We start from the raw sequence: 10,822 nt of genomic DNA, 5'->3' as shown, positions 1-10,822 counted from the left end.
ATTTGGGTAATTTAGGAACATCAGCTTCGTGGGCTGCTCCACAAGAAATCAGAGGGTTGAGATGGTCACTGAGCTGCAGTGTCCCAGACAGCAAATTTATTGACAAGACCACGTTTTCAGCTTTTGCTGGAAAGCATGGAATGCTACAAAGAGACAGAATGTTATTCAGTGTGAATAAAAATGAGCACCTGTTGGGCTTGGAAGTGTGTGAAAATGCTTAAAGATGGGGACCTCAGCAAGAACAGCTGTACCACTGCTTCATACATGCAGGGAGGGGCCAGGCAACACTCAGTGCCTGAAATACTTAAGTTAAAAGCTCCTCTATGTGCTTTTACGTGGCCAAAGAAGAGCAAGAAGGTTCAGTAGCTCCAGCTCCCAGAATCAAGCCCTTTTCCCCATTCTTGTTACTGAAAAGAGGGGCAACATTTCCTTCTGCCAAGCAGACAACTGAACAAACTCAGACAAACAAGGCAGGCGGGAAGGAAAAAAAAAAAAAAGCCTGGAATTTAAATTGTGAAAAAAAGGGATTTTGGAGCCATAGCAATGACCTGCCTGACCTAGGAAGTATTGGATATGGCAGACTGCAAACAAGACCAGCGGAGCATAAAAGGGTCACTGACTCCAAAGACAGCATTTCCACCCAAAAGCCACTGCATAACCTTTTATAGCAAACAACTTTTTTGTCCCTTCTTCTTTTTTAAAGGATTATAAACACTGACGGTAGGTAGATTCAACCAAAAGCAAACCTGCAAAGATCTTTTTTTCCCCCCACAAACAATATCACCAGTTTTACTAAATGAAATGGTGGCACACACACACACACACACACGTATGTATATTTAATTTAATGTAATACAGACATTTTAAAGCCAGCAAGAGAAAGGAAAAGAAATCTACTGGGAAGTTGAATATTTTCTTTTTGATTCATGATGGCTTAAACTCAGTTTTCATCACCAAAATTAGTACCTGCTGTTTGCGCTGCAGCAGACAGAAAAAATGCATTAGCATAGTAATAATCATAATGTAATCTGTGCATTTAAACCTTCACCGCACCTGCTTCTCCACCACTAACACAAGTTTCAGAACTAAATTACATCTCAGCCAAATCTTCATCATCATCACACTAAGCAGGTACTGCATAAACACAAACAAATCTGTTGATGATGTCCAGAGAATACCTAAAACTGACACAAATACACACAAGTATATCAGTATCTACTAGCATCAGACAACGAAGGAAGCTACCATATTTTCTACCATCGATCCAAGTCCCATCCCATTTCCCTTCCATCCTATACAAGATAACCAGCTTCTCTACTTTTCAAGTCTATGGTCTTTTAGATATATTACTAACTAGAGTATAAGACAACAGGTTCTCTTACTGAGGGTCTTGGGAACAACATAAGCCTAGACCTCCACAAACAAAAAGTCAGCACTATCTAGGTCTAAGAGAGTGTAAAAAGATGCAGGTGAAGCGTTTCAAATCTTGTTGATGACTCTAGCAGTTGAGACATCCAGGTACTGCATATACCTTAAAAAATATGAAGAATCGCAGCTGCTAAGGGTTTACAACATGAAGTCTACATGTGCTTATTTTGTACTGCAGATTTTCTTCCTGATTTTTGCCTTGAACGACTGCTGCAAACCTTTTCTGTCTGAAAAATCACATTTTGTTGCTTACTGCTGCCCAGGGTATAGAGTCACAGTGATGTAGTTTTCACAGGAAGGTGACATTTAGGTGGTTTAATAGCATACAATGAAAGTAAGGAAAAGGGAAGGAGACAAAGGAAGAATTAAAAGAAAAATTAAAAAAAAAAAAAAGCCAGATCCACAAAAAGAAGTAAAATGCTGAGATTGGGACTTCAGTGGAGATGCTTAGGTACAGAAAATGGATACGATGATCAAAGCCCTTTTGAGATCTTCCTGAGCAAAAGAAAAATCTACGGCAGTGTAGGTTTTGACACAGAAAAGCACAGCTCTGTGTTGGCAAGGCTGGCTGGCACTGCTCCAGTGCCAATGTCTGATCAATAGCCTCTCACCAGCTATTCTGCTTCCGTCTGCAAAAGGGCACCAATAACCTCAGCATGCTAACATGAATCTCTGGAAACAGCTTCTGCTCAACACACACTGCTTAAAGTCTTCTGTTGTTTAAGGAAAGAGCAACTGCACCTTCATCTGCAGAAAAAAGCGTTAAGAGTGCACCAGGATCAGATGGCTGCCTTCATTCACACAGAGCAGGAGACCCATCCAAGCTTAAAAGTGCACAAATCAATTTTTACAATTCACTATCTGCTTAAATCAAATTTTCCTTCTCACTCAGTGTGGCACAACACTGTTAGGAACAGCCTCTCCACAAATTCATCCTCTGTGTTCATGCTATTAACTCTATTTTCAGCATACTAGTTGTAGCTCTGGAACATAGCAGGGCACAGGGAAACTTCATAACAAAAACCAGTGCTGAGCTTCTTATTATTTATTTATTACCTTTGGATCGGCAGTCAGCAGTTTGAATGCTTGGTACACCTGTGCTTCTTTCACACCTCCTCCCAGATCCAGGAAGTTGGCTGGTTTTCCTCCATTCAGAGATATAATATCACAAGTTGCCATTGCAAGACCAGCTCCATTCACTGTAATTGGAAACATTCGATGTGTGAAAAGGATTAAGGGCATCAGCACAACCACATTAACATGGCCCAACATAAGTACAGCTCAACAGGTTGGTACCTATTCAAGTTATCTATGGAAGTGAGTACCTATTCAAGGATATCAATAGCAACATGCTGTTTAAAATCAGGTACACATATACCAACATTTTGTTTTCTTTATGATTTTATTAATTATGTCACTTATTCATGCCCCTTCTCTTAGGCACATAAGAGCATGAGAATGGAAGTTGTAGAAATTTGAAGAAAAAAAAATAATAATCAAGAAACTTTCAATAACAGTGAACCCAATACGAGCTTCTCTCCCTCCATTGTGGCAGCAAGAGATAATGCTTAGTATTACTGTGAAACAGACAACATTTTGGGACAGGTATTAGACGTGCCTTAAAACTGCCTTCTGCTTTGTGTTTGCACCAGTCTAAAAGCAGTGCCATGGGCACAAATATCCTCTAAGCTAGCGACAGTAGATGAGATTTGTCCCCAGTGTGTTTCCCCAGTGGATAAAATAAGGCTTCCATATCATCTGGAATTTAACAGAAACATGCAATACTAGATAGTAATAGCAATAATAAAAATTAAGGAAGTGCTGACAATTCTATTTTATACTGAGATTAAAATCTCACTGAAAACAGAGAAGACCCACCAGCTCCCTGTGCAGTTCCCCTTTTCCCCAACACATCACACATCCTGCCTGCCTGCTGCAGACCTCAGCACAGCTTCCACACAATTTCAGTTTCATTTCTGCTAGAAATATTCTCAAGGGTGAATTGAGCATTGGAATGTAAACAAAGTCTACACTGAACAAACATGAATGTCTTCAAATGCCTTTTGGATTTATTTGTTCTTACCGAAGCAAGCAATATTTCCATCCAGTCCTATATATTTTAAGTCATATTTGGCAGCTTCGTTCTCTATGGGCTCATTTTCAGACTTGTCATCCATGGCAAATATTTCTTTTTGCCTAAATTCTGCATTGTCATCAAAGTTTATCTTGGCATCAAAGCAAACAACTGAAGAAAAAATATAAAACAACATACAGGCTTTTAGAGAGTACAGTTAGAAAGAGCTTCTGAAATACAACCATTGCTGAGTACTACAGGAGAGACTTCTGTATGGTTTGATGCTGAAGTTCCTGCATTGAGTCCAGTAGAAAAGTACTGGGAGAAAGTACAAGGGCCTCCACACTACGCAGTCATGTGCCTTTGTTGTGGCATGGTTTTCTCTGTTTGCTTTAAACAGAATGAAGTTATGAAGGAAGGTTTTCAATCTGCAGCAATTTCATAACGCAGTCTATGCTCTTAACCAATAACAGGTTATCAATTCCAAGTGGATACTAACACTTGTTTGAACGCAATTTTTTCTTTAATTTTTTTTTTAATTATTATTTGAATTTTAATATTACCATCTATACACACCTTATTTCCCTGAAGATCTAAACTGAACTAACTTTAAACAAAAAGCATGATCAATACATGATTTTTATGCTAACATTTTCTATCATTGCAAAAAAAAAGCAGCTATATCCAGCTATATTAAATAAACTAGCTAGTAAACATAAGAATCACATAAAACCGAACAGCAATAGAAATGCATGTAGGGTAACTGTTTTTTTGCCTATTCACTAAATCTTTTATGGGTTTGAATGGGCAAATATCTCATCAAAGTGAAGTGTTCTAAGCAGATACATAAGACCATATACTTATCATTTCACTATTTCCATGATCTTGGTTGTACCAACTCCAGATTACTGACTGCACCATAACTGATTTCTCAAAGCAAACCAGCCAGTTTTACATGCATTTAAGTGTTGCTTCCAGAAACATCTAGCACCCATCCATTCTCTTTTGATTCTTGTTGTGTTGACATACACATACGGTACACACACATCTACTCACGAGCACTGTACATCTCTGCATTTGGAAGCCAATAACAAGCAGACAATTTAATATGGCTACCCATCAATAAAGATATCCAAACACAATACAGTTTGAGTAGAAGAATTTAACTATTAAACTTGGAGGAAAATACCATGACAAGCAAAAAATGAACCGATTTAATTGCTTGATTTGTGTTGGATTTCTTGTTTTCTATTTCTTGTTGGTGTGTTTGTTTTATTATTGGGTTGCTTTTCTGTGGGTTATTTTTTGTTTAGAAAACTATTCACAAATTTTCACGCATAATTATTCTCTGTTGAGTGTCCAGATCTGACCTCATGACTCATCATGTGGGAAACTGCCAAAAGGAGAAATACCTTAAGCCTATTTTTTGCTAACAACAAACTGAGACCTGTGCCACTTTTCCTCTTCAAGCCTTCAGTTCCTTGAATTGTTCTAAACACAAAACCCTCAAAACTAGACTAAATGTGCTCTAAGTCCTCAGAGCTGTAAGCTTGCCATAGATGTGAACACCCTCAATGACACAGTAATAGAACCTCATTTTAAAGAAAACTCATCTTTATCAAAGGTTGTGCTGTACAAAATAGCAAAAAAAAAAAAAATCAACAGCCACTTCATAATATTTATCAAACCATTTTCACCATCAAAAGCACATTGTTGTATGCATGACAGATTTTAGAAATGAATTTTTCTTCTGAACAAATATATAAAAAAGCTCCAACACATATTTATGGAGTATTTCTGTTGTTTTTGTTTTTTTTTTTGTATAGCAGTATAGGATTTATGTCATCTGCCAATTCAGCAGCTTACACTGAGAACAAACAAACCAAAAAACCCTGGCAGTTACAGGCTTTTGACCCAGGAGCATTAACAAAAAGAATTTGATGCAGAATTAAACAAAAGGAAGCACATAAGATAATGTATTTTCTAATGGAAATTCACACAAGTGAAAAACACAAAACGCAGCAAGAAATAAATCCATCTTAACCACTGCTTTGACAGGAATAATGTTCTTCGCATGCAGACTTATATTTTATCATTAGAAATAACTGCTTTAAGCTGCTCAATGGTTCTTCCATTTGTTTTATCTTTATTCTTAAGACATTTCAAATGGAGAAACTGCTAGCAGAAAAAATAAATAAATGAACGCAGGACAGTATGTGTGTATGTCTGCCAGGCAATGCGGCTTCCACAGCTTGAAGTCTGCTCTGTTTCTGCTGCTCCTCAGTTTCCTGGATGCAAAATGCATAGAGGGAAACCTTGGAGAAAACAATGAAAGCCGTATGAAAACTCTTAGCATCCTTCAAATTGCGCCTTGCTCATTACTACAACTTGGCCAAATCCACTTGCTTTTTGCACAGTGCTGCCTCAAAGAGTGCAAAATAACAACCATGACTACTGCCACCGTGGTCTTGTACATCAGCTTTTAGGTCCAGCAGTTTTATCTTCTCTCATTCCCAACCATCTCTTCCTTCACTTGCCCTATATCTCTCCCAGATTTCCTATCTTTGTTGACTAAACACATCCTCAGCACCTAAATAAAATCCCTTTCTTTGGTTACTTGGCAACACGGTTTCTGCCCTTCACATGTCCACAGTGATCACTATTATCCAAGATGTACTTCAAGACCTTTCTGCTGAAATTATGCATGTACTGAACAGGGGATCTAGCCCTTTCCTCTGCCAAAGCAACACAGTCATCAACTGTTCAACCAATTTTTAGAAGAAAGTATAGAAATATATATTTTACATTCTTATCAACATCAATTATCTTGAACCCAGAAAATAAACTACATAAGCACATCGGTTATAGCAAACATGCCAGTAAATCTGTGTTGAAGTGACCTTCATAACCTGCAGGAATATTCCAGTACCTCTGTGCATTTTCTTTTCATTTGAATTTCTGAAGTTGAGTTCAAATTCAAAAATGTCACCTGTGCACATTGCTAGAACTAGAAAATTCCAGATCACCCATTTTACAAGTCACTACTTCATTGTTGTGCTATAGCTTCACTGTGCAACACAAAAACCTCATTTCCAGATGGTTCTAATGAGACCAATGGATCTACATGAACAGTGGGGTAAAGCAAATAACCTATAGAGTTCTGAAGGCATTTTTTTTTCCATTGCTATTTAAAATACAGCCTGTACAAAAGAGCTGTACTGGTTGACAGCAAGGCTTTTTGTTTCTCCCCCAGTACACACTTCATAAATAGGCCAAGAACCAATGGAGTTAGAATTAGCTGCTAAGAATTTGACTTCCATTTATCAAGTTGAGTGAGGTTTACAATGCAGCAACTATTGATTCAATTTACACATTATTATGGTACCTCAAATGAGCTGGAAATCTGAGCGCACATGGCTGCAAAAGATTCTCAAAGACAGTTTAAAGTGCTCAGTGAAAATAATCCTCAAAGTGTAAAACCCACCCAGGAAGGTGAAGTATTGTAGTGGCAAGAACACCAAAAAAGAAAGGGAGTTTAAACAGTTCTGCTATCAAAGCACAACTCATGCACTTCAGCAGTACCTCCTTCTGCCTTAATGAACTGAAGTGACATTGAACTAAGTTAAAAAATAAAACACCATGAAAAGCAACCTGGACACACTTCTGATCACTATTACCATCATCACTGAATTACCCTCTTATACAGACACAGCAATTCTTCGTTGTATTTGTTTTAAATACATCCCATTAACTCACCAGAGGGTCGCATTTATGACAGAACATAGCACCTTTTGAGATGAAATTTGGGGGATTTGTTTGAAATCCTTCAGAGTTCACAATTAGCAGAATTTTTGTGTTCAATTATGGAAAATTCTCTGCCAGTTCGTTAGCATTTGGTTTGTTCATAAAAATGGAAAATCGAGATCAGAATGTTGGAAGAATGACATTATTTGTAGCCACAATTCAGCTTCTGAGTTCCTGACCAACTGAGCCAAAGCCATGGATTTTTAGTGAAAAGCTGTTCAAGTTACAAACTAGCTGTAGGCACAAAAGATACTATAAAAGCACTAACTGTTTTTAGTTGCTGCTGACTTCTGCAAGGAGCTCACAGTCTTATCTGACAAAGCAGTTACTTTTTTCCAAAAGTTCCCAGAAAACCCACCAGCTACATTCCCAATGTCTCAAAAAATAGGCCAAAGTTCCTTTTATGACTTCCACTTTAATCTGTAGGTGCATTTTCTAAAGCTTGTGAAAAGCTGGAATTGTCTGTCTTAAAACCCCCCTGAAGAACATTAGAATACCCAGGAAATACCCACTACCACTTCCCACTATCAAAGACTTCTCTCATATCTCACACTATTACACTTTAAGCAAGGCCTCCTCTAAGACATCACTAGCAGGGTAGTAACTTGGATCTACTGGGATCAGCCCCACTATACTTAAATATATAGGATAGCTTCTTGAATTCTTCTTCTCTCTGCCTTTGGCCAAGCTAACTGGTTTTACTTGGAAAACCAACCTGCAGAACAACATGAAAGTTAAATCAGTTCCTTTTGTTTACCTTACACCTTCTTCTTGGACATACATTCCAGATAAGAGCAGATCGATTACCATTTTTATTCCCAAAGGATGCTATAGTTTCAGCTGGAATTTCTCCTATTCTCTGGTAGGTTGTGGAGTCATACACTTAGAATTTTCACTCTCCTATTAGTTTATAAACCTAAATTAACCTAGTTTTTTCCCCTTCACAATCTCAGTAATTCCAGCAGTATTAATAGTAAAGCAAAAGAAAAAGAAAAAAAAAAATGGACAAAAAGAGCAAAAAACATTGCTGTCTCTTACCATGCATAACATGTAGAAGCTGATACTTCCATTATTTGAATTAAATAACAAAAGATATTGAAATGTAAAATCTGCTGTGGGAATGTTTATGAATATTGCTTAAATTACATTGCAAAATGAAATTAATGCAAAGCTGCTGCCACCATCTTCCATGCAATTTAATTTATAGTTTGCATAAACAAAGAGTTCTAACACATTCATTTGTTTCTTACCTTGCCCTTCTGGAGTTTCACCAAAGGGATTCACTTCAACCTGAGTGGCATCAATTTTCAAGAAAAGATTATAAAGCTTCTTAATTTGATCTGCTGCCTAAATTTGATCAAGAGATTTACAATTACTGCACAGAAAAATAAAAGTTAATGCTTTCAAGGCAGAAGTAAGCCGATATTGATTATTTTTAATGTGTTGAATTGCACACTGGATGTAGATAATTATGGCTTTTATTTCTGTTTTAATTATAAATATAAATACTACCTAAAATAGCTATAAAGTAGCATTATGATGCTGCATAACACTTAGTAAATGTGCATTTAAAGACTACATGAACAAGATTTTCTAGGAAATAAACAGCATGATTACTACATACAACTTTAATTTCAAAAGTGCCTAACAGTTTGTAATGACACATTATCCAGTAAGCTGAGTTCTAAGTTGCATGCACGTTAATCAGTCTGAATTCAGAAACCATAAAGCAGTATGTGTATATAAGTGACTTTAGAAACAACACGCATTTCTCCTTCCCACATCACTCAAATGTTTTCATGAAATTATATCAGCTTGTTTATTCCCTAAAAGATATGCTTGCTTATTCTTTATTGCTTCTCACCACCTCTATCTGTGACTACTTCTGGGGTCAAAGTATTGGCACTGTCTACTAACTACCAAGCTATTTGTCCATATGACATTCTTCCATTAAAAGAACAGCTTAGTCTTTGACAACAGCAACACAAACTTGCATTAAAAAAAACACTTTTTGGTTCATTATACAGCGACAAGCTATTAGCTGAAATGAGTCTGCAGATGAAGAAGTACACTAATAAAGAACTCTTCAAATTTGTTCCTTCATTACTGATCATTTAACTGAAGAATACAAACCAAAAACATTTGGGACCTCTCATAATAAGCAAATGAGAAGTCAGTTTTCTCCCACGACTTCATGTGCAAGAGAAAACATTTCAGTCAGATAGTCTCAACTTCAATGGTGCCGTGCATCAGGAGGAACGTGATCTGCAGGTTGAGTAACGAACCTGTCACCCTCTACTCACTGATAGGGCTACGCTTCAAGCATTATGTCCAGTTTTGGATAGAGTTCATTAAAAAGGCTTCCAAAGTTGTTCTTGGCCAGCACATAACCTGCGATGAGAGGCTGAGGAGCTGGGCTTCGTTACTCTGGTGATGAGGATGCTCAGTGTAACAGCATCCTATGACTGCTATGAAGAACTAAGATGGTGGAACTGAACACTTTTTACCAGGGGCAGACAATAACAACACAAAAAAAGCACAACAACCACAAGCTGTGCCTTGGGAAGGTTCAAACTGAATACTGCGAAAAACAAAAGAAAACCAACACTTTTCACTAGAAAGCTTCTACAGCACTGGAGAACTGTGACCAGTGTGGTCAGGGAACCTTCGGCTTGGAGGCTGTCAAGACTTGGCTAGTCAAAGTCACAGCTGATAAGATCTCATGTTTGTCACGGCCCCATTTTGAGCTGGAGAATGGACTAGCTGATCTCTAAACATTCCTTCTGACCAACACATGGTCAGAAGGCTCTTTTAAGAAGTGCATTTTGTGCCGGCACATCACCAGAATTGCTTAAGTTTATTAAGGGCTTTTCTACCTCTCAGCACCTCTCCGAATCAGGGAACTCAATGTCACCATTTCCCTCTTTCAAGCCGCTGCAAGGCAAAGCATAAAATCCCAACCTTAAAGTACTGAATGCATAAGTAAACACTAGGATTCATCTGAATACAACCTACGCCCCTATGATTCAGTGAATTCCTTTGAGGAGCTGATAGCACAAAGAAATGCATGCACTGCAGCATTATTTAAATGTAATGTTGAGAAGTCCATGTATAGTTGTTAATTATTAAGTACTAGAACTCTTCAAGGGTTGAAAGGTTCTACAGAATCATTCCTCCTCATTAAACATACAGCCAACTCTTCAAATGTGTGTTAATCAACTTAATGGTTATGCATTTGTTAATTGCACAGTTGGGATAGAAAATAATTAAAACCGCTGAATTAAAAATAAAAGAGTTCTACAAAAATGACAGTTTGATACTAAGGAAAAAAAAACAGGCAAAAGCAGCTTAATATTGTATCTGTCTTACAGTTATCAATGTTAAACTAAACTAGCTTTTTCTTCTCTGCAAAATGATAAAGTCAAAATTATTGAGTCCTTGTGTCCTGTGTTGAATATAAGGAAATATAAGTCTTTGTGTCCTGTGTAAATATAAGGAAAAAAAGATACTGAAAAT

General features: G+C 37.4%; 1 protein-coding gene across 1 annotated transcript in view; it reads right to left on the bottom strand.

The window, feature by feature from the left end:
- Positions 1 to 10,822, bottom strand: part of SUCLG2 (succinate-CoA ligase GDP-forming subunit beta) — a 99,959-nt gene that overhangs the window by 36,377 nt on the left and 52,760 nt on the right. The window contains exons 7-9 of the mRNA XM_015875362.2: positions 8,557 to 8,653; positions 3,512 to 3,673; positions 2,485 to 2,627 (exon numbers count right to left, since the gene is read on the bottom strand). Coding sequence (XP_015730848.1) covers positions 2,485 to 2,627; positions 3,512 to 3,673; positions 8,557 to 8,653 — 402 coding nt within the window. The remainder of the gene's footprint in view (positions 1 to 2,484; positions 2,628 to 3,511; positions 3,674 to 8,556; positions 8,654 to 10,822) is intronic.

Source organism: Coturnix japonica, chromosome 15, assembly GCF_054131305.1.
Source record: "Coturnix japonica strain WE chromosome 15, WE-NBRP24, whole genome shotgun sequence".
In the NCBI taxonomy this organism is placed as follows: Eukaryota; Metazoa; Chordata; class Aves; order Galliformes; family Phasianidae; genus Coturnix; species Coturnix japonica.
This window is presented reverse-complemented; position numbering and strand designations above follow the sequence as displayed.